This window comes from Pseudopipra pipra, chromosome 2 (assembly GCF_036250125.1).
Source record: "Pseudopipra pipra isolate bDixPip1 chromosome 2, bDixPip1.hap1, whole genome shotgun sequence".
NCBI classification, from domain to species: Eukaryota; Metazoa; Chordata; class Aves; order Passeriformes; family Pipridae; genus Pseudopipra; species Pseudopipra pipra.
The window spans coordinates 40,462,001-40,487,307 of NC_087550.1; the positions used below are offsets into that span (position 1 = coordinate 40,462,001).

At 34.8% G+C, this 25,307-nt stretch overlaps 1 protein-coding gene across 7 annotated transcripts in view; it reads left to right on the forward strand.

The window, feature by feature from the left end:
• Window positions 1–25,307, forward strand: part of CNTN5 (contactin 5) — a 605,150-nt gene that overhangs the window by 429,961 nt on the left and 149,882 nt on the right. For all 7 annotated transcript variants that reach the window (XM_064645131.1, XM_064645132.1, XM_064645133.1 and 4 more), the window contains one exon: window positions 19,619–19,822. In XM_064645131.1, coding sequence (XP_064501201.1) covers window positions 19,619–19,822 — 204 coding nt within the window. The remainder of the gene's footprint in view (window positions 1–19,618; window positions 19,823–25,307) is intronic.

Below are 25,307 nucleotides of genomic sequence, written 5' to 3' on the forward strand. Positions count from 1 at the left end.
ATGAATGGGAAGGGGACTTGACCTCTCTTTCTTTTGTTTATTATGTAATGCATGTAATGCATTTTTTCAACAAAAGGGTTGTCAATGGGTGGAACAGTCTGCTGAGGGAAGTGGTGAAGTCATCATCCCTGGAGGTATTTAAAACATGTGAAGACATGGCTCTTAAGGACATGGTTTACTGATGGACTTGACAGTGCTGGGTTAATGGTTGACTCAATGATCTTAGAGGTCTTTTCCAACTTAAATGACTCTATGATTCTATCACATGCAATTTCCTTCTAACTTCTTACTTACGAAGTACTGGGGAGCTGTAGGTCCTTGTGGTACAGCAGTGGGACTGCAAGTGGTATTAGTACCATAGCTGAAGTCTCCTGGAAAAGGGGAGAGCTACCTCCATGGGCCTGGTAATGTTTCAGCAATAAATCATTCCACAGAGCTCTGACAATAAGGTACAAGACATCAATGATAATTGCCCACCACATTAGAGTCCATTTGTAAAAAATAATTCTGGACAAAAGGTGAACTTTCAGGGAGAGTGTGTAAATTCAGTTCTGAAATTAATCAGCAAATATGTAATTAATTTCCATGTAAAAAGATCTTTTGCAGAGCTGAGGTATTTCAAGGATTTATGTGCAGGAACATCTGAAATATATTCTTTTCTTTTTTTTTTTTAAGCATTCAGTTTCTGAGTACTCCATTTTAGTTTTTGTGTCTGGTTTACAAAGATGGTATTATGTTCTAAATAGTTCTTAGAAATTTTGACCCCTAAAATCACATGAAAAACAAACATTTAAGTGAATACTAAGCTATTGTAGTGGATAGATCTAAGCTAAATATTATTTAAAGCATGTTTACAATGTGTGAACAACTAAAATTAACAAGACCATGAGTTAAGGGAGTGTTTTTGATGATAGAGAATTTTTTCTGGATGAACACTGGACACTTTGCTATATTGATTTATTCACATTGATCAGCACCTTTAGAAATAATTTTCACTTACTTATCACAGGAGATAAATCCATGATACAATATCAAGTCTAATAATTCTCCACACCCTTGTAAGTAATTTGTCCTTCAACAGAATCCCATTCCTCAATCTCTACAATCAATATCTACATATGCACTTGCCTAAGAATTTCAAGATTGAGCCCTTTTAGAAAATGACATTATCATTGTGGGAAAACAAAGATGACTTAGTGAAAGAACACTGTATTAAAAGAGATATGGATTTTAACATGTTTTCAAAAAGGAGATAAAGTAATTAATTCTGATGAAATAGTACTTACATTCCATTCTTACAGAATACAGTTCTAGAAAAGCCAGAAAGCCTTTACAAAGTACCACTGACTGAAAAAATACTACACTAATATCCTTTGACAAGAATTTAATCAGAAAACAATTTTCATATGTATATCAACTTGATTTTTGTTTATTTATTCTGTGAAATGTTATCAAGAGGTAATGCATTAAACAAACAAACACACGCAAAGTTGTGATATATATAGATTAGTCATGTAGGCTTTCATTACATTGTTGTCCAAATATTTTACAGGGAAAAAAAGAGGGAATGGAGGGTGGTAAGCATATTTGTAATAGATTCTGCATATTTGCAGTGGAGGTTCAAATAACAGAATTATCTCTTGAGTATAATAAATGAGCTTTGTAAGTTATTTTCATCTTTGCTGAGAAATAGCTAAACAGCAAAATGAGGCAGTATTTGGAGAGAGACATTAACCCCTCTTTCAGAATGATGAAGGAAAATACGTTCAATGAAAAGATTTTTGTGCTAATTCCTTAAGGCAAACAGACACCAGCAGATTCTCACCTTCTGCTTTTTCTGGACCATTACTCCAAAAATACGCTGCCTCTACCTGTGTCGGGAATCCTATATCATTTTGATGTGTCTACTCCAGAAGCTTTCCCACCAACACTGTCTTTGTTGTAAATCCTTAACTTGCCCCTTGTGAAATATTAAATGTGGACAACTTGATCATTCATAAACATAACACTTTGTCTTTTTTTTTTTCTTCCTTAAACATAATATTTGATTCTTCCCAATTAGTTTTTTTTCTCCAAGATGGAATTCCTAGACAGTTAACTGTTAGGTGTCCTTGCCAAGTAAGAGGTTCATTAATTACCAACTGCTTAAATAACAAGCTTTGTTTGATGTTTCAAATTTAAAAGGCCTCCAGTGTTTTCTTTCCATAAACAGGATTATGGTTTTTCATTGTGTTATTCTAAAGGATGTAAATATAGGGTTTTATTCAGTCATTTAATCATTTTAATTACAAGGTTTACCATAGCGAGATTAAAAATGAATGGAAGTCTTCATCCAGATTTACATGTTTCCCTCAGAATTAATACTTTCAGCTGAGCTTTTTAAGGCTTTTATTCAAGGCTTTCAGCATGAGCCTAACGGAGAACGACAACTCCCATTGTTAGAATGAGAACAGCTCTGATGCGCGCAGGGAAAGGCAGATGTGTACTCCATCCTGCCTCAAAGGGATGCTGCCCTCTGGAGGCAACACTGCTACATAATCTTTCCACAGCATGTAACATCTGTACAGATGTTAAACTATAACTTTTTTTTATCTCTTTCTAAAAGACAAAGCTGATCTTACCAGTTTGGAAACTGTGCTGTAAACTGCATCTTTTATGCCTTTTCTTTAGTGTTGCAAAACTGTACTTTTTATGAGAAATGTTTCACCAAAGATGATTAATGCCAGTGCCATGAGGATTACAGTCCTTCCTATGCATGTCTGGGAAGACATCCATGGTTTGGATGTCTGCACAGTTGCTGCTAAACTTGTAAGCTACTAAAATAAAACTCTTTCTACCAAGATCCAGGAGTTTTTGTCCTGTTCTTCTGTTACCTACACAGCTGTCCTAGTCCTCATATTAATTGGAGAAACTCACATCAAATAATGTTTTTTTTTAAGTTGTTCTGAGCTCCTATTTGTGTGTACTTCAGACATACACAGAAAACCACTTTGAAAGCAAACACAAACCAATCACCTCTCCCTGCTCAGGGTCTGCAAAATGAATCTGCATTTGCATTAAAATTGCAACATTGGGCTGCAGCTTCACTACTAGTAGGAAACCAAATCCAACCGAAGTGCAATAGCTCTCTAGTTATAACTCCCCTTGTTAGAACCATACTGCACAAATTATACATAGAAATAACAAGACAGGCTCTAAATTACCTCATTCAGGTACAGAATTGTTAGTAGGCTTCTCCAGGTAAATTAGTTATGATAACAAGATTGTTATATGTGGGCTGGACTGCTCTCAGAATGCTCATTAGCTTGTTTACAGGCAATTGGCTCAGGTATCTGGATGCAGGACATAGCAAATTCTATTCTGAAGGTGTCCCTGCACCCTCTGGCTCTCCATTTACTAAACAGATTTTGGGAATGCAATTCACAAATGTCTGTCTATATGTAGATGAAGGTCACAAGGTTATTATACAGTTGTAGATTCAGTTCCAGGATTCAGACACCTAACAGTGGCATTTCAGTGCACAACATTGGAGCATTCTGCTCTTTATCTGCCTCTAGAGTTTATCAGTTTCTTCAAAATCATAGGAAGCCTTCATTATCTTAAATTTCTAAATCTCCAGCTCTCTCTAGACATGAGTGGATGATATTTCATCATATTAACCTGTCGCTACAGGTGAGTTTTCTTCCTGACCATGATTTGTGGTGCCAATATAGGACTGCATTATGTATTGATGTATTAAACAGTAAAGTAACATCAAGGTTTTTTTCTATCATACGTTCTTTCAAATCTGACTTTTCAAATCAGCTTTAGCATAGAAAGCTTTATAATTTGCTTCCAGGAGAAGCTAATGTGTAGGTGAAAGGGATATTTTTCCTCTCACCTTGAGATCAAGGAGGACTGTTTTGCTAGTGCCTATCAAAGCACTGGTCACTCAAAGTATTAACGAAACAACAGCTGGATAGCCGTGCCTCCAACCATGACTCTCCCATAAACTAAACAGAACTTATTAATCAGTCAGTACCTTCTATTAGTAGCTTGTAGAGGTCAATATATATGAAACTGGTGATGGCAAATAGAGCATTTCACATTCACTGGACATAATTATCAACTCCTCCTAACTATTAGACATGTTGGGAAGATAGAACTGTCCAGTTCTCCCATATGTTTCTCCTTCTACTAGCAAAAGTGCAATTGAGAGGAACACTGATGTTTAGGCTTTGGATTTTTGGGTTGGTTTGTTTGTTTATTTTTCTCCTTGAAACTTACATTTATGCAATAACGGAAGTTATTGCATAATCCTATTATTTTAGACTTAAAAAATAGTTGGCCTGTACTCAGGGGAACTATATGAAGACATACAGAACACTCATCTTAACAGTTTGGTTTCTCCCATAATTCCATGCTGTACTTCGTTCTTCACTCTTTTTAATTCCTAGTAGGAGCATGATTCTGGGTAACAGAAACAGGCCACTTAAGTAACATTATTAGAAAATGATTGCTTATTACACAGGACAGGAAGGTTTATTTAATTTAAAAGCGAGATGGCACAACTTTATCTTTTCTTTACTTGTCTATAACTTATAAATTATCATAATGTATGTACAAAGTATTTTGAAACCACCATTTTGAGAGCCACATGTATCAACTGAATGAGTTAGCTGTCATAAGTTGAAGGGTTCCTCCACTTCCCTATTAGACTTTACTGTAACCTTATGGTTATATGACTTCTATGAAACTATAATGAAGCTTAAATTTTGCTTTTCAAAAATGAGAGAAGAAGAAAAAGTGTTAGAAGACAGGTTCACAGTCCTTTAAACTCTTTGTTCCTGTCCTAATTCTGGATTAATTTCATGGGGTCATCTTGTCTCTTCAGCCATCACATTTTTCCCTGGATGAATCATAAAGGTGTTTCCCTCTAGCATTCTCTACTTTGTCACTTGTATTAGACTGCTTTTGGAACTTTCATGTCTAGTAGTGTTAATTCCCGTGTGTGTTATCACTAAAGTGAATGTCCATGACCCCTGTCAGTGCTCAGTACAGGAATCTGTGTTCTTTATTTGTGCAACTGATTGATGACTATGCTTTACTTTTCATTATGGAATGAACAAACACAATTAACTTTTTTCTTCTATGGTCTTTTCATTACTCAATATATGACCAGTAATTTTGCTGCTGACTTCCCTAGAGCATTTTTTAAGATTTCTTTCCTCAATCTTGTTGAAGGCATGCATCTGAGGATATGAAATTTAGGAGCTGGGGAATTATAGAATTTTCCGTAGGGTAGCATTTTAACAAGCTATGTTTGCCAGTGAGGAGTTACTTCTGGTCTGTTGGCAATGTGTTGATATTAGATTTTAATTACATTTTAATAATCAAAATGTGCCCTAAATCCTAAGCAATGTCTGTATAGTAGGTATATGGATAAATAATTCTTGATTTTCTCTCTTTTGGTTGGTTGGTTTGGTTTGCTGGTTGGTTGTTTTTTGGTTTGTTTGGGTTTTTTTGGGGGGAGGTTGTTTTTGGGTCTTTTTGTTTGTTTGTTTGTTTTTTAATTTGAGAAATAATAAATGAACAGAAATTCATTACTAGTCCAACTGTAGTAAATTCTCCCAAGGAATTTGTAATTGGATAGTTAAAAAAACCAAACCAAACCAAACAAAACAAAAACTTTTCCAATCCCCTTAAAAATCTTCCCCATCCCCTTAAAAACACTAATAATTCTTTCAAAAACTACACTAAATTACAGAAGCAAGTGCAAGTTTAATGTCCCTAGACCCATTGGATCACTCACTGGAGCTGTTCTTCCCCTCAGGGTCTATGAAAACGTAGTAATAAGATGTTTGACCTTGCCCAATTAAGGTAGCAGACAACCATGGATGAAGGGGCAGCCCTGACAGGGCTCTGCTTAAGAGACGTATGCTATAGTTTTGCAGTCACACTAGTGTCAACAAATATTACCCCAGCTGCCAGTTCAGGAGAAAGAAAGTGAAAGTGGATACCAAGAGAAGAGGGAGGAAGCATGGGAGATTAATTAATTTTAAAAACTCACTGAGTATGTTGGCCCTCAGGCTCATGCTCTATTGCCTCTCAGGTGCCAGCTGTATGTGACTATTTGTCTACACCTTGACAAATGGGACAACAATGATGAAAAGTTTCTGCAGAGGGCAAGTTCTTCTTCCCTCGAGACAAGTTACTAGCCTGTTACTGAGATGTCCCAACAAATTAGACATAACTATCAGGAACCTCTTAGTCTAGGGATTAAATCAGACAGCATTGTCCTGCCAGGTTTAACAGAAATGGATGCTTATGATATCACATTCACTTCTCTGCAGCTAGTATAGTAAAGGTACCAATTAAAGAGTTGCAAAACCACTTCCTGTGACACTGGTTACATAGTTTCTAAAACAGTGGCAGCACAATGCTCATATATTTAAGACTGCAGTAGTATACAGCAGTTACTGACTCAGAGGTAACTGCTCTTGCACATTTGACCCTCTCATTATAACCTTTCCATTAGAATCTGTTTGTTATTTAGTTCTGATGTTTTACTAAGCCGATGTCTGGAAGAATACCATTTTACAAATATGCCAGTTAGTTAAATGTCAGAAACCCCATTCTGTTTAAGATAAGAAATTCCTAATTAATCCCAATTACCTCTCCACTTCATATCACAAGAAAGAATAGAGCAAGAGCGCACATGTTAATGACTGTAACCAAGGAGAAGAAGCCAGAAATGCACTGCTGATCGGACAGCTGAAACAAGAGGAAATGTAAGAAAGAAAGAGATGAGAAATTATTTATTAATATGAGTCTGGATTGTAGCATTTTCTTTCATTACCATTGTGATGAAATCATAAAGGATGTAAAAAAAGAAAAGAAAAGGATTAAACCAGTGGCTTTTTCAGAAAATGTTATTCTTCCTTTATTAACTGAATTCCATGGTGATTCTGATAGTGATGACTCCTTTAAATGTTAGGAGGTCAGTTTTGATTCAGAAGAAGAAGGCTTTGGACTGAACTGATCTGAGTTCTGTTAGATTCCATTAAAAAGTTTCCCTATATAATAAAGTGAGTTATTCCTTATTTTGTAAGTATGAAATGAAAGTGAACTTACAACCATTTGAGGTGATACAAAGCTTAATGAGACATAGATTTTCATATAGCCTGATTTAATCAGTTCAGGAAGATTGTTCCAAATAAATGAAGCAGTATGAAAACAATTCTTTTTGGGATATCTAGTTCGCATTTTTCTTTTTCAAAGTGGAAACTAGAAATTGTTTAGAATTATATCTCTGTGTGTATTTATGGTTTTTATCCTACCCAATACAATTATAACTGGCATGAAGGTAGCTATAACTTAACAGTAAATATGTTAAAGGCAATTGCTTGGATTTTTCAAGGAGAAAATGACTGAATAGGTATAAGCATAATATCATAAAGTTCAGACAAAAATCTAATTACAGCCAAATCTGAACTCCTGTGCAGCAGCACATGTACGTCCTTTATCTTCTAACAAAAAAAAGATGTTTTCCAAAACAATAAAAGTGAAAAAGTGACTTCTTTTTGACGACAATGCCATCCTTTTAACAATTTAATAATTAATACCACACATAATTCTGATAGTTTGATTGCCCACTTCTATCTCCTGTGTTCTCACACTATGTTTCAATATTGTAAAAGTCATTGCTGATGACTTCATTAACCAGTTGATATAATTCCTGTAGTATCAGTGTTACTACCCTAGAGTGGGGAATCTGCAACCAGAAAATTTCACTTAATTTATTGGTTTATCAAAGCATTAATTTGCAGGCTGTTTTCTTCTTTCTATAATTGAGAAAGTATCTTCTAGGAGACTGCAGGGATAAAAGTTCAGAAATAAAAAGGGATAATGGAAAGAAGGATTTAGATAATACTGATGAATGATTTGCTTCAGTTTGGTCGTTCCTGAAGAACTACAGGCTCTTTAGGAGTTTAGCAAACTAGGTTCAATCCTGAAGAGTCTATTTTCAGCTGTTCCAAATGCAAGAAGAAGCACCACCTGTAATACGGAGGATAATAAGAGGATGATCTATGAAGAAAATTTCAAGAAAAGACTAAAATTTCACTGATTTACATCTCAGGTCTCGTGACTTTACAATATCATGATTCACACCTAAATGAAAAAGGGATTTGAAAAACAGAATTCTGAAAACTATGCACATAGTCAGCACAGAGGGAGCAGGATTGACTGTTGTATGTGTTACTTTATTAATGATATTTCTTTCAGAATAAAAAAAAAATCAGTGAGAGTTGGACAAATGCATTCTTTTTTATGTGGTATGTATACATAATGTGACCCATCATATGTATATATAACGTGTCATTTGTATTGCTATTGCTAAGAGTTCAAGGAGGGGAAATATAATCATAGGACACTGGCCTAGGCAAAAAATAAGACAACAGAAGGCTATATATTTTCTGTAAATAACAATTATGTGACAAATAGAAGACGAATGGAAGCAGTTCACTGGGTTTCCAGTAGTGCAGAACAGTGTGCACAGGGACTCAACAGTGGTTGAGTATGTATGTAGAAACAAGAAAGAGCTATATTGCCTACTTTGTTAAATTTTAAATGATTTGTTGATGCTGAGGTTATTTGTAGTGATTTATTTGTACAATGTGGTTGAACAGCAATATCAGCATTCTGGGGCAGTTTGCTAATATGACATGTTTCTTCCTCTTCATCTGCACTTTAAGTTATTTTTTAATTAAGGTGGGGAAAAAATCATCTGTCACTGTCATTCTTATTATGTACAAATTTTCTTTTGGGGACTATGAAATTGGTTCTATGCTATTCTCTGAAGTATATGTTCACATGTTCCATTGTGTTCAGAAAAATGCAAAGGAGGATCCATTCGTCAATATATTTAAGCCTAGAAAATATACCAAAAAGGAGCTGAGTACTAGACCTTTAGCATCTGGGGAATTATGTGATTTATACTGCTATGTTTTTTACCATAATTGAAAATTGAATTCAGAGGGAGAATGAGGGAGCACCTACCCATCTCCCCTGTTCATCCACACAGCTCCTAAGGATTCATTGACTATCACTTTTTGTGTGTGTGTTTTGGCATTTCTTATAGATGTACCAAAAGCTGGTGAGGAGATGAGTGAATATTAGAAATTAAAAGAATTATGTGTCAGTGCACATATCCTTTTGACTGTGGCTTGATTCATGACTGTTGGGAAGTCACTTCCTTCCATCTTCTTCACTTTTCCCATATAAAAGTGGTGATAAGGGTGCTGCCCTTGATTTAGGATCTTAGGATAACAAATACCGTAGGAGTAAAGGAGCAGGTCCAAGGAAGATTCATCAGTCATATTTTGTCATTGCCATGGTGGAATTCACCAAACATTGACCTGCAGATAGACCCAGCAAAAGTCTTTAAATTTATATTAAAACATGTATCATAAAGAGATTATAAACCAGAGAGGCCATGGGCTGAATCTTAAGTTCAGTTGTGTGCAGCCATATAAAGGCAACTCCACGGACTCCGAGTACCCAGCTTTTGACAGTACAATTCCTATGACAACAACTGCATCTAAAGAGTGTGAAGTCTCCTAGAAAAGAGTGTTTTGAAGTATAAACTAGAACTGCAATTGCCTTTTATTTTCATTTCTATACCCAGAAGCCTGAAATTTAATCTTGTTAAAGAAATATTCCTGCTACTATTAATCCTTCCTGGCATTAGGAATCAAGGTGACTAAGGTGTAAAGGGACAAATTGAAATTGCTTTCTTTCTTGGGAGTACAAAAAAACAAACTGAAACATACATATAAAATCCTTGAGAAACTGCTATAACTGGAGTACTAGAGAATATTTGCAGCCAAACTACAGAATTTGCTTGGCAGAGCTTCTGCTGATAAATGATGAGTAGAGGAACATTAGGCATGCAGCTATTTTGCCTCTCTCAGATAAAAAAGGGGTTAGTGTCATTCTTATACATGACAGAGTGATATTCTACAAATTTGGATGATCATCATCCTACTATTAGTTTGGGGGTTTTTTTCAATGAATGTCCTAGTTATGCCTTTGAAATGCATTATCTATTGGTATCACTGCAGTAGTCATAAAATTAAATTTCCATGTAATTTCCAAGTAGGCCCCCTGGGTGCAGGATTCTGGGGTTCACTGCTGGTAACACAGCTCTGGAGTCTAACTTTTCATCGTACTCACCACTGCAGCAGACTTACAGAAGTAGAGTGTGCTGAAGAAATTTCCACAAAAGTGACAGTAAAGTGTAGAGAAAATGAATTGTCATAGAATGATTAGAGAACAAGAGAAATGTAAAGTGTGAAAGAGAAAAAAGGAAAAAAAAATTGCTTTAAATTCTGTTGAAAATTATGTCAGAGAAAATAATGTCCACAGATATTCTATATAGTAATGTGTTTTCCTGAGCATTAAGCAATATAATTATTATTTTCCAGTGCATACCACACTTTTCATATTAGTACAATAGGTAGTTAATCATCATCATAGAACTCCTGTTCATTCAAATTATTAAGAAACAATCAACTTGTGTTGCTGAAGATTCAATACATTTCCATCATTCAAATGGTTCTAATAATATTAAGCTGTCCAAATTAGAGTTTACTAGTGACTCGTTCCACACATTTGCCCTTGACAAGTTCTATATTTCCTGTTGATCTGTGATTACAACAGCATGGGTTTGTTTTTAATGGTTAAAATGGTCATCAGTAGAGGAAAAAGAATTCCAGATCCGGTCCTTTTAATCATGCTTTGCAGTCAGTTTTTAGTCCTTTCAATGCACAACACATTAATTTTGAGATTATTCCAGTTATTTTCATTAGCATGATATTTTATAAAACATGAATTTGAATTCTAGGTACATTACAGAAACTGCTCTCTTTGTCAATAAAAAGAACAATAAAAATGCACTGAGTTAGTTTGACTAGATGTATTTGCTTTCAGTATTGTTAATTATATCCCACTTTTTGAACTGGGTGTTAATCAAGTCTCATATCAGTCACTGAACTATTTTATCTAAGATTGAAACTGATGAATTTATAATGATGTGCATCTTCCTGATTACCCTTTCTAATGCTAGACCAAAATTAACTCTAATTCTTGTCTTTGGAAAGTACTGATCATAGAAACATTTACATTGGAAAAGACCCTTAAGATCATCAAGTCCAACATCCCTATGTGCCATGTCTTGTATGTCTTCTAAATAGCTCCAGAGTTGGTTTGTGATTCAACCACTTCCCTGGACAGCCTGTTCCAATGCTTCACAACCCTTTCGCTGAAGAAATTTTTCCTAATATCCAATCAAAACCTCCCCTGGCACAACCTGAGGCTACTGCCTCTCATCCTTTCAGTTACTGCTTGGGAAGAGTTTGAAACCCACCTTGCTACAAACTCATTTCAGGTAGTTGTAGAGAGCAAGAAGGTCTCCCCTGAGCCTCCTTTTCTCCAGCCCCCTCAATTGTTCCTCATCAGACTTGTGCTCCAGGCTCTTTCCCAGTTCTGTTGCCCTTCTCTGGACACACTCTTGCACCTCAATGTTTTTCTTGTAGTGAGAGACCGAAAACTGAACGCAGGAATCAAGGTTCTGGCTTAACAGTGCTGAGTACAGGGGGGAAATCATTGCCCTAGTCCTACTGGCCACAGATGTTTCACTAGTTTTGATAGTGAGTGTCTCATATTACTTATTCACACCGTTTAAATTTATTGTTCTTCAACATCTATTTTTTTTCTGCTTTTCATAGCAAATAGCATTGTATAGTGACACCTGTATTACCTGGCATGTTATAAAAAATAAAGCATCAATTTATATGAAACATTTAGGAATTTTCCACATAAATATTGATTTCAATTCTTAGCTAACGATAGATGAGTATCAATAGTAGAGCTGCTGTTAAAAATCTTCTAGTTGTTTTAAAAATACTTTAAAACTTCTTATTTGTAGTTTACCTGCCTTGTGGTCAGAGTTTTCTCTCCCCAGTGTTTGTCTTCCTCAAAAACTATTTTCAATCATAATCACAAATGTATTTGTTTCTCCCATCAGCTTTTTTTGCCATCAATTTCTATTATTTAAACATTTTCTTTAGTTATATAAGAGAACAATGTATTGATAAAGTGGCCTTATATTCTGGACTTATAACTTGTCTAAGCATTTCTTTACATGAAAAAGTTACTAAGTATTTAGTATCTCAAAAGTTACTTCAAAGTATGTCAAGAAAATAAAATCGGATGTTCTTGTTTTGTTGTTGTTGATTTTTTGTTTTGTTTTGTTTTGTTTGTTTTGTTTTAATAAAGGAGGGTTCATAGACAGAACTTGAGTTCTGCAAAGTTACAAAGTAAAGAAACATTAATCACTGACTTCGTAGGTAATCAGATGATAACGGGTGTTAATAAACACCCATTAGGGATTTGTCAAGAATAAATCATATAATATTTAATTTTGGGTTTTGGAAGTGTTATGACTTAGTGGAAAGAAAGACACATTTAGCATTTGAGAGTGACTCCTGCAAGAGGTTACAATCAGTGCAGCGCACAGAATGAAAATCCAAAAGGATCATTGCATTGGAGAAATTGCTTTCAGTGACAAACACAAAATTCACCAAAGTGCAGATTGCTCTATTTATTGAAGATTAAATATACAAATAGAATAAAGGGAAGCAAGTGATTATACAGTATAGAAAAATACTATTATCAAAGAAAAAAATGGAATACTTAGTAGAATGGATAATTCAATAGTACAATTCTAGGACATACTAAGAGAACTGCTACCTATGGAATATGTGTGATTATTGTTTAAATTAACAATAGTGTTAATGTCCAACTTTGGGTCCTCCATTATAAGATGTAGAAAAGCAGTAGAGATGAAAATAATAAAACTAAGTAGAAGATTCAAAATCAGGACTTCTAAAGGAAAACTTGAAGAGATTTGGCTGAACTAGCCTCAGCCTCACAAACAGAAACCCAATATGCATGGGGATACTGGTTTTCCATTTTAGCTGTAAAAGTTTAATATAGCTCTTCAATAAAGTGTTTTCAGTACTTCCCATATGGTATTTTGTGTAAGTAATAAACAGTATTGAAAATAAAAAGCAATTAGGGGCAGATATTAAGGGAAACTGTCTAATTATCCCAGGAAAGAAATAGGTTATTCTGGTGATCTAAATTTAGGAATATAATTCACTGCATATTTTTTAAGACTGGGTTGAGAATATCTGATCTTGCCTGAGGGCAAAAGAAGGGCCTGAATAAAAATGTTTTTGATAACTTTGTGATACTTTCTGGAACACGGTTCTTTTTAAATAAAAATCTTACACATGACAGTCAAATATACATGATAATTTAACATTTTTCAAAGCCATATTTTTTGTTGTATGCTATGTGGTCTCTTTCAAGAGCACTTGTATAAGAAGAACATTTCATCAGTCTTTATATGTTTTAGTGACTGGCTACATTTCATATATGTTAAAGTACAAATGAGACTATATGTACACTAGTAATGACAATATAATATTTGTAACCTCCAGTACAAGATCTATCCTGACAGTACATTTGCCTCTTCTAACCTATTTTTAAGTTATTAGTGGTATGATTGGTTATAAAGGAGAAAATATGTGGAGATTTATCACTGTAATTGAATCTGAAGAAAGACAAATATGTGATTAGTAGAATTGTGTTTCAGGTAAGTGAGCAGTAGATATAGAGCCCCCAGAGTAGGAAATATGCAATTTAATTGTTAGTTGATAAATTGACATTATCTGTTTGTTCTATATGGGTACATTACAGTGCAACAAATAAATTAACTTCATTAAATATTTTCTTGGAGGATTAATGAGCAGTGATAATAAACCACAGCAGCACAAAGAAATGAACCAAAATCTTTTGTCTGGTAGTGGTGGGAGGCTGGAGGAACAACCCATTGTTATCATTGACCTTAGCTAAAAAGAAGCCTCTTTCCTTTTGAACGTGAAGTGTTCCCCATCATTAGAGATTACATTTTGCATCCTTATTCTGTGGCTAGTAAACAGAATATCCAAACAACTACTGCGATTAAAAAGGTAAAAACTAGTCTTCATATAAAGTAGGGGTTTATATTTTCAGCAGGGAGATCTAGGACTATGTTTTTCCTGAAAATTTATTTCATTTAAACAGAATATTTCTTAACGTCATGCAAATTTCATGGTTTATAGCTATGTATAGTAAATTCAGACTGTAATCTTGAATGTAGTTTTTGCTGTTTTTCTTATCAATTAAAAAAGAAAAACGTACGCCAGAGGATGCAACTCCTTCAGAGTTGCTAAAACTCCCAGATTATCTCAGATTTTGTCTGTTATCAGGCATCAGTACCATTTATTCATCAAGTACTGCCATCTTGTGGAATTAGAGTAATCAAAGGAAATTCTAAATAGAGGAAGAGAAATATATTTTGCATCACAAAAAGAAGGCTAAAACCAGACTTATTTCTTGTACAAACATCTTAACTCCACAGAAGTGCAATTTATGGGATGGGAATTTGCTTTTGCCCTTGAATATGCAAAACTAAACCATGTTATGGACTGTACATTTAGTTTTTTGGTGTCCTTAAAAGAGTTTATATGACGACCTTCTTGTTACATCTTCACTTGCACCACTGATGAAAAGGCTATCCAGCAGCCTTGCGTTGAAAGGATGAGACAAGCAATTTCTTATGAGAAAAGCCCTGAAGCAAATCTGGGAAACATTCAGGCACTAATAAATACGGAAGTGAATATTTGGTGCTATCTGAATGCTTCCAGTAAATCTCTCTTTACAATACTTAAGGGGTTATTTCTTACTGACCCACAATGACAGAGAGACTTTTGCATTACCACAGTACTGACATCTGCATCAGAATGATATCTCCAAAAGCAATGATATTTTGCTACTGCACTAGCAAAAATGCTGATATGTCAGTATTCCAGCTTCATCCATTATGGGAAGTACATCACATTGTGACAGTTTAGGAATTAGTGTTGTTTAACAGAGAAAATAGAACTGCAAAAATTATTTAAGAAAGATTTCACACATTAATTCCAGCAGGAAATAGATGGTCTCTTTTTACTACTTTATCACCAAGTGACCCAGATTTTCATGTACATAACCCACTAAAAAGTGTTTAATAAAACACAGAAACAAATTGGACATTAGGAAGGCTTTCCAAATGATCTTCAGAAAAAGAAACGAATCTTCTTAGAGACATTCTTCTGTAAACAAGGATGGTTATTCATAAAAAGAAATACCATTTTTGCAGTAATCAAAATTACTTTTATCGTTTTTGCACCAAGACTTTGTACATGACAGAATTGAGAAGCAGAAGAATCCTTCAGCCAAAGGGAATGTCAATTTACAACTGTTCTATAATTCATAATTTCTCTGTGTTTTTACTCTCTGTTTCTGTTTGTGTTGATGAATAGTATCTGTGTAAAAGTTTCTTTTGTGTTGGCAGTCAACTGTAATTTCCAGGAAAGGCTCTACATCATTTTTGTGGTTTTGACATAGGTGCCACATTAAAAATAAAATAGATGGGCGTAAAAATAAAAAAATAAACTCAGCATATATTCTATAAAAATACTCTAAACTTCTGTATACTGCAGTATTCAGTTTGCTCCTGTCACTTAAACTTTTTTCCCTATTGAAACCAAAATGAGTACAACATCGAAAAACCATTTACTCAGTCTTTCCTCAAAAGTAGATGACTTCAGAAGATCCATATCCAAAGTAATAACTTTCTGACTTTACAGTTTTAGTTTGGTTTAGCTACACTTTTGTAGCATTGACTTTTAGCTTCAAAATCTCTTGAAGGTCATCACTATTAACTTGTCAGGCTTGAGATGCATCTTTGGAGTTCAGTATCCTAAGAAAAAGTTAATACAATGACAACTGTATTTGTGCTTAGCCAAATGACAATGATTCTAAAATCTTTAATATAAACCTCCATAGGAAAATTCAGGTTTGAAGTTCACTAAAAACTGCGGTGAGTTGTGTACAAATAGACCTGGTGTTATCTGTCTAGTCTTAGGCTTCTTGTTCTGAAATTCAAAAAGGTTCACTCAGCAGTTTACCACTTTGTAAGAGTAGAATTTCAGATAATATTTAAATACCTCTCTTCTTGTAGTTTATATGTACTCCTGTGCTGAACTGCTGTTGGACTTGTGGCATGTAACTACATTCACTGTTGTTTCAGAATATTTTACTGTGCATGTAGTATAGATGACAGACTTGTCTGTAGAGAGACAGCAAAGTTTTAAATATTGATTCTCCATTAGTGTCTCTTCACAAGTTACTTTTTAGATGTCTTTGTAACCATTTGGGTATTCTCTTATGCACAATACTGCCAAAAGAAAAACAAACCAACAAAAGAAAACAAAGCAAACCCCCAGTTTTTGTACTTGGCCAGCCTTTGCCAGCAGTTCTGTATTTAATGAACCCTAAATTGTAATTTTGCTGGCATACAAAGTGAGAACAGTCAGAGTTACAGAATATGAACACCAATGCATGTTTCATCCTCTACTATGACTGCAAATTTAGAAGTGTGAGATATTTGCACAATGGATCAATGTCAAGGTACACCCATTTTCCCTTAATTGCAGTCATTCTGTGAACACCTTTTTGTAAAATCACTTCTGTAAGATCATCCATCTATTTCTGTCAGCTAAAAACTCTGAGGTCCCCAGATCCCAAGCCAGCTGTGGTTGTTTCTGATTGGTCTGCATAGCATACGTTATAAATTGCATAATTTTCCTGAAATATTTCCACTGAAGCCTATGCATACTGTATGGATATAACCCTCAAATTTTATTTAAGAAACTGCTGAACTCATTAACCAGATCTAACAGGAAAAAAAATATCATAAAATATGTAAGGGGGTTTTCACCTGCAAAGGAAATCAAAAACTCCAGATGGATTCCAGATCTGGGCACATACAGATGCAGAGTCTTCAGGTATTTTAAGGTGTATCCCCAGAATTTTGCTTTTCAGAAAGGAAAAATAGGAGCAATTTTGTCAATGGGCTGACAATGATCAAGAAGTCAGCCACTAACACTTTTTTTCTGGGCTCCTGGCTGGAATACAGATGCTAAAGGTATGCACAAAAAAAAAGGCATTAACCACAGCTTTATAGCACAAATTCTTTGAGGTTTATATTTGGCAGTTCTGTTACTTTTTTTTTCACAGGACCCTATCCAAGTACCCATTCATCCATCACTCCATTTTTAACAGCAATTAAGAAGGTGACAAAATGATGGTATCCCCCTGGATTCAGCACTGGCAAAGACTAAGTATTTATTTCCTTAGGGGCATAAAAATTTATTGCCTGAAATATTTTCCTTAGTATTAATTCTAATTAATAAATGAACAATTAATTGTGTGTGGTTTTGGGCTACAAATGGAGAAAATTATATTCTATATGAACTGCCAATGAACCCACACTGACTATTTTTCATTTGGTTTGAACTACTTTTAAATCAGAGCAATTAGTGAGACTGATTGCTTTCCATTTGAATTAGTAACAGGTGTCTTCAGCTAAAGACTGTGCATTTTCCTTGAACTTGATTATTCATTATCACTTTGTAGAATTTTATGCTGCCATGAATCATATCTTCCAGATAAGACTTCACGGCAAAATGTGGCAATGAAATTTTCAGAGAAATGTATTTGGGGTTAATTAGTATTTTGCCTGAAACATAACATAAGAGGAAGGAAAATTTGAACACTCAGAGAGCTCTCCAAGAGCCTTTAATTCCTCAGGATCCTGTGTAACCACTCAGAATTACTATTATATCTGAAAAAGATTTAAGCAAAATCTCAAGGTGTGCCTTTAATTCCCCATTTTGGAGCCTTCCCCTCCTGTTAGGTAAGTATATTCGGTCTTTCAACATAGTATTTTTTTACTGATACCATCAGTTTTCCATGAGAAAATTTTCATCTGATTTCAAAACCAGACTGAACTTCTTAAAAATTAATTCAGAAAACACTGCATATCTACAATACTTCTTGCATTGTTTGCTTATATTGGTTGAAAAAGCAGTTATCATACTTTTCTATTCCTTTCTCACCATCATGTCAGGGGACGGTACAACACAAGGATAGAAAGGGCAAATCAGTTGGAATTTCTAATGCTTTCTGTAGTGTAATAGTCAAACTGTACACCAGGTTAGAATGTTAATGTGTTTCACACTCCTTGTACCAAGAACAGCTGTATCAGTTCCTCTCCTATCATCAGCAGAAAAGCACACAGCAAAATTTAAATTTTGAGGCATTTCCTCTCACCCGTTTGACCTTTTCATTTTCCAACTAATTTTATATCAAGAAAACATTTTGACTGTAGTGGGGATAAAAGTATGACAGAACCAGATTGACATACTTGAAAGTACTGTCTTCCTGTTGCTGCTGAAGCTGAGAGTAGTCACCCAAGAAATTTCAGTCTAAAAGCTTGGAACTTGCTATACCAGTGGAGCAGTTTGCATCTTAGAACAGTAGTAGGGACTTTATATACCTGGACTAACTTTGGCTTTTCTCATTTTGAAGCCAGTTCTTTGGAGACTATCAAGGAGGGAGATTACAGACGAAATTGTCTCACAGCCAATTTGCCAGTTCAAGTAGTGAACAATATTTTTTTAAGGTGTGAAGACAGAATGAAACAATGGAAGATAAGATTGAAAAAACAGTGTGTAAAGAAGTATATATAAGGTTAAGGCTTTAAAGTCGGAATTGATGGAACTCCACATGAAGAATTCCCTGCAAGGAATATCCTACTAAATCAGAATCTCATTAACTTTACTGATACTTCTAATGTTGAGATATAAATTAACCTAGGTTTTTATTAAATCATGATACAATCTCATACAGAGAGATAGGAAATAACCATTTTTTTCTCAGCCTGTTATGAGAATAAAGGGAAAAGTATATAATTTTCAGGTAAATAGAATGATTTATGGAATAAAAATAAGAATCAAGGACTGGATTTAATTGCCATTTTTAAAAACAACTGATTAGTTGGTAGCTTTGGTTTAAGGAATTATTCATCAATTGTAGGGATTTAAGCTGCTTAAAGGAAGGGTTCAGAAATTCTTCACTGAAGCAGATATAAAAGACAGAAGTGTAAGGCAGTAATGTTACCTACAAAGTAGGCTAAAGAGTTATTAGAATCTGGTGATTTTAAAAACAGATATTCAGAATAAAAACTGTTTATACACACATTTGCAGAAGTCATCTATAGCTCTATAGGGAGCATCCTGATACATTTCACTGCAAATCTGAACAAGTTGAGAATAGAATTCTTTGTATATTATTTTTGGTTTGACCTGAAAGACTATAAAAGAGAATTATATAATATTTTATTGCTGTCTTTCCGGGGAACTTGTGGCTGTAAAGTTTATGCCATTTTCAAAATCCTAAGGGTTGTAAAAAAATATTCTCTTCAATTCTAAAATAATCAAACAAAAAGTTTTGAAAACCTTTTACTTTTTCCCCTTAGATTGTTGAAATAAAGCTAGTGAACATTTACTTATTGTATCTATTAACATGACACAGTATTGTTTCTGTAATTACTTTCTCTTATTTTCTTTCTGTGTTCTTTTAGAGATCATCTATAGCTGGGTATTTAATGAATTCCCATCTTTTGTGGCAGAAGACAGCAGACGCTTCATCTCTCAGGAGACAGGCAATCTCTACATCTCCAAGGTGCAAACATCCGATGTTGGCAGTTATATATGCCTGGTAAAAAACACAGTGACAAATGCCAGAGTTTTGAGTCCTCCTACACCTCTGACATTGAGAAATGATGGTAAGAAAGGCCTTATTTCTGGGTACTACACGAAAGCAAAAATACTAAGCCAAAAATACTCCAATTAAATTAAGAACCATGATTTAATTGTTTTTCAGTATATACATGCATTTACTGTAGCAATTGGCAAAGGAAAGTTTTTCATGGGGATGGTTTAATACATCCAACAGTTGTGAGAACTTTTACAACTATGATGGCTGAGGTGCAAGCTGACAACTCCTATGTATTTTGTTTAGAACAGTTACTCCACCTTGCTATTCTGGTGTTCTGTCACTGACAGAGAGAGGCACCACCTCCTTTCTCTCAATGTCTGTTTCCTTAGGGCTCAGTTCAGTTGCCTCCACCCAAGTGGCCACTGCCACACCGAGATACTCTCACTGAGATGTCCACAAGGCACTGACAAATACCACATGGAGCATACAGGCCAGCTGCAGGATGCCAGGACATCATTTGTGCATTTGGCCACTGTGGTTAAAGACAATAAAAAAAGTTTATATAAAAACCTCGGCAACAAAAGGAGGGCTAAGGAGAGTCTCCATCCTTTGCTGGGTACAGAAGGTAGCAGAGCATCAGGGAATGATGAAGAGGCTGAAGTACGCAATGTCTTCTTCGCCTCAGTCTTTAATACCAAAGCCAGTTGTCCTCAGGACATCCAACTCCCAGAGCTGGAAGATGGTGCTACGTTCAGTTGGACTAGATGATCTTGAAGGTCTCTTCCAACATGGATGATTTTGTGATTCTATGATCTCAGATAACACAAGGCACACATAGTTGCACAACTGAACGGAGGTTGTGTTGCTTAAAACTTTACCTGTTGCTGGACTGAAGAGCTGTTAAACTTCCAGGCTCCAATTCAATCTGTTGATTAAGTACCACCAAGATAAGTATAACAGCTTTGACTACTACGGTAGTTAGTTACCCAGGTAGTCTTGAATTTCATCAAGGCATACAACCGCAGTATTTTTTTCTGTAAATAAGTACCTAAATCTTATTATAAAAAAATTGCCTTAGTTTTTTTCCCAAAGATCCAAAGAAAAAATCTTCCAATAATACTTCTTATGGAGCAATATAAATAATATGTAGCTCTGATTCTGTTGGTATATATTTGCCTATGGAGGCAACTCTGTCATTTGCTCTTTTGCAACAAAAAATATTGCAATTTATTGTGTTATAATTGATTTTTTCTTTCGTTTTCTGTAAAAAAAAATATTTTTGGGAATAATAATTCCACAGGTGCCTATATTTTCTTTTTTTCCAAGATGTTCCACATTTCATTATGATTTCTGGTTCTTCACAGATACATGTTAGCATATGTGAATCCATACCTACATAAATCAAACAGAGAAAGAAAGAAAATTTTGAGAGAGAGTCTTTTGTCTTACTTATATCTTTTTGTAGTACTAAGACTAGTCCTATACTGGAGACACATTCCAAAAGCTGGATTTAAACACAAATGTAAGTGTAAATTAAAAGTATGTTCACCTAATTAGCATGAAATTAGATTAATGTTTATTCACTGTAACAAATTTAAATTTTCATCTGCATAGCATGCAGTCTCTTCAGCAAAAATCTGCATGTTTTATTGTATCACTTCCTATTTGCTTTTGCTAGTTTAGTACCTATGCTAATTATTGAGTTTCAGCTGTTTAATTTTACTGACTTAAATAGTGAACTTGATCTTTTTGATATCAACCTCTCAAAGTTAAGAAACCCAAACATTGACTGCCTTTTTAAGCAGTTTGAACTCTGAGGAAAAAAAACCACAGAATTTTATTTTCATATTTATTATTCATATCTTGCTCTATTTATTCTTTATGAAATTTCTTCATGCTTTTATTGGGTTCCATTTTTTGCAGAAATTAAACAGATTAATTATCCATCTTGCACTAACAATCCATAGGTACACAATATAGTGTAAGAAATGGAGAGAGTGAATAAAGATAAAGGCAGTAGTTTACACCACAGAGCTAAGAACCAAAATCTATGAAGGAAAACTGCAGATTTTCTTAAATTTCAAGTGGATAGTATATACCAGCCTTCAGCAAATTTGTGTTTCATGGATGTCACACCAAGGTGATAATCCAACCTTCTGAACTGTTCTGGAGTATCGGGGAAGCATTTGCACACAGATGAACAGCTCCTACACAATTTCCGAGTTTGCTGATTCATTTTTTCACAGGAATGAATTTCCACTAGGTTTCCGTGCCTTAATTTTAATCTGTTGGGATTTCTGAAAAGCTCCTTTGTTGTCATGAAGTTCTTTAATATTTCTTAGTAAATTGCTTGCTTTCCTGTATGACTGTGAAAGTTTCTCAGTGAAGAAACGCCAATTTTCTTCCTAACCTTGCAGTCTCCATAAACCTACCTTGAAAAAATATTAAGGAAAATTCTGATTGTTACATCATATTTATGATTTAAGACATCTGCCTTGCTCTACCCCCTCCATAGAATGCAATAATATGGATCTTTTGTAAACTATCTGGGATTAAAATAAAACATTTCCATTAATTGTACCGTACTTTTTCATTTTGATAGAAATAGCCTTGGGTTATATTGCGCTGTTCATTGACAAATATTAAAGGGTGATGACAAAATTTTTAAAATATACATCCAAAATATGGGATAACTGCTGAAAAGAAGTGTTCATCAGTTAAAGAAAATTAAAGTAATTTGTGAAGAAAGAAGATGGTGAAAGGCCCTGAGGGGAAGCCATATGAGAAGTGGCTGAGGTCACTTGGTCTGTTCAGTCTGGAGAAGAGGAGACTGAGGGGAGACCTCATTGCAGTCTAAAACTTCCTTGTGAGGGGAAGAGGAGGGGCAGGCACTGATGTCCTCTCTGCAACAGGACCCAAGGGAATGGGCTGAAGCTGTGTCAGGAGAGATTTAGGTTGAATATTAGGAAAAGGTTTTTCACCAGAGGGTGGCTGGGCACTGGAACAGGCTCACCAGGGAAGTGGTCACAGCACCAAGCCTGACAGAGTTCAAGAAGTGTTTGGACAATACTCTCGGGCACATGCTGTGCCTGAGATGGGGATGGTCCTGTGGAGGCCTAAGAGTTGGACTTGATGATCCTTATGGGTCCCTTCCAGCTCAGCATATTCTGTGATTCTGTGATTCTGTGAAGGAAGTGAGAAATTAAGAATGGCATTAAAACAAACATCCAAGTATTTGAAAATACACTTGACTCAATGTTTGCTGAGTCATGCTATATGATTTTGAATATGGCTTTTTAAGCTTTTTTATTATAAAATTACTTGAATAATTTTTAACTTTTCAAATATTCACCTAGGTTTAAAAATCATACAGCTTTCTGAGTTCCAATGGTTGGTATCATAACTCACATTATCCTATGCAGTCGGCACATTTACTAGAACTACAGGAAGAGCTTGTGGTTTTAAACAGCTTTTACAGGTGGCACTATATAAATAAAACCATTTATATAATCTATATTCTCTAGACATGTGTATCATTAACTAAAAATTATCTAATTGATATACTTATCATAATTCTTGGATTTTGATGTATATACAGTACCTGTACCCAGGTACTAGAGGACTAGACAGCTTGTGACGAAAAACACTCCAATGACAACATTGGTATCCATTTATCTAGGAGAAGAAACAGAATAATATTAAGGCATTATTGTCAAACTCTGAAAGATTGTAAGAACTTCCTGGGATTTTATTAATCTTTTATTTCTTTTGTGATATGTCTCAAAGGGAAACTTAGCTCCTTGATATGAAGCAAATTAAATAAAAACATCAAGAAATCTTTCAATGAATTCTGAATAAAATGACTATCTCATTTGTTCAGATGTCCCTGACAATCAGTCATTTCATATAATTCAATTTCACTTCAAGCTGGGTTATAAAAACACTCTAAAACTCTATCTGAGGAGAAAAAATTTTAGCTGGAAAAAAATTATACATCATTTCATTAACTTCCTTTTAATGCATTACAAACTTTGAGGAGTTATTTAATAACTGTTTACAAATAATAAACAGCATTGTTAAAATGGATCTTTGCAGGTTTGAATGCTGATTGGGAGCAGTAAATTATCTTGACTCATAAAAACAACAGTAAGTCTCTTCAAATTTAGGAAAGAGAAACCTAAGGAGTAGAAAAAATTGATGTTTGATAGCATAAGATTCCAGGTTTTTTCCCTTTTTTTATCTTCTTTATTTCTCTTGAAAATATGTTAACTTTATTACTGTAAAAGAGAGAATTAAGTAATTCTTCATTTTATTTCTGTGTAAATACTGCCTATTGGCTTTGCTATGGTGACATTTCTAGAAAAAAAAAATTGGAGAACCTGTACAATTTCAGACATCAGAGGAAGTTTTCTACTGTGTTCCAGTAGAGCAAATTAGTTTATCCTCAACAGAGGTCAGTATGTCTGACCAGATGTATTCTCATGTAACTGAATGCAGACCTTGACTTTTAACTTTTTTTTCCATGTCATCATAGTCTGTGAACTGAATTTTGCCTGCCCTAACTCTATTGATTAATTAAACGAGATTAACAGTCTCCCATTATGATAGAACATATAGTTGTCAAGGTACTAAGAATGTTCATTTCTAATTTTCCACGAGCAAATATGGCCTGAAAATCTTTGTTGAGGTTAAACTCAGCTGTGACTTAATTGTGCCAGGTTTTCTGGAGTTTCCAACCTTGTAGGCTTCGTGTTTCATGTGGATTATACTGCAAGTTTGTGCAGTCACCTCTTGTATTTGAATTGTGCAAGTCCAAAAAAACTATCTGGGAACTGTGGGAACTCTTCTTACTACTCCAGGACAGAACTTGAAGCTGAAATGATCCTACTTTGATTTTTTTTCGAGCAGAGCCAAACTGTCTAGTCAAAATCAAGTTAGTCCTTTAGCAGTGTACAAAGACAGATAGCACTGACAAAGACATCAATGTATGCAAGGTTTGCTCTAGGGGAAGACTGATAAAATGGCAATGTCCTGGACAGCCATTACCCTGTAGTAAACATGTTGTTTCTCTCCTAAAATTGTAGTGAGATATTTTAATAATGGGTGACTATGAAAACTGAAAAGACTTCACCTAATCTCTGCTTTCCTCTAGTAACAGTGCATCCGTCATGGGTTACAAGTATTTAGTACTTTTTGTCTCTTCTGTTGTGCTCTTGTGCCAAGATCCCACTGCAATGTTGACAAAAATAATAGGATGAAAATCAGGGTTAAGAAACTTCAGTGTAGTCATATTATAATTAACAAAAAAGAAAAAGAAAAATACATGTATATATATTTATAAAATAGGATGGGGGAGGGTTGTTTGGTTGGTTGGTGGTTTTTTCTAAAGAATAGTAACATTTCTTTCTATTTAGAAAAGCTATTACAGTCAGCACTAGTGGTCCTTATCCATAGGTAGGAAAATCTATAAGTAGGCAGAGAATTTTATAGAGGGCTCCTATACAATAAACCTTTTACAGAGTGTTTTATAGGGATTGTAGCATAGTTAAGAG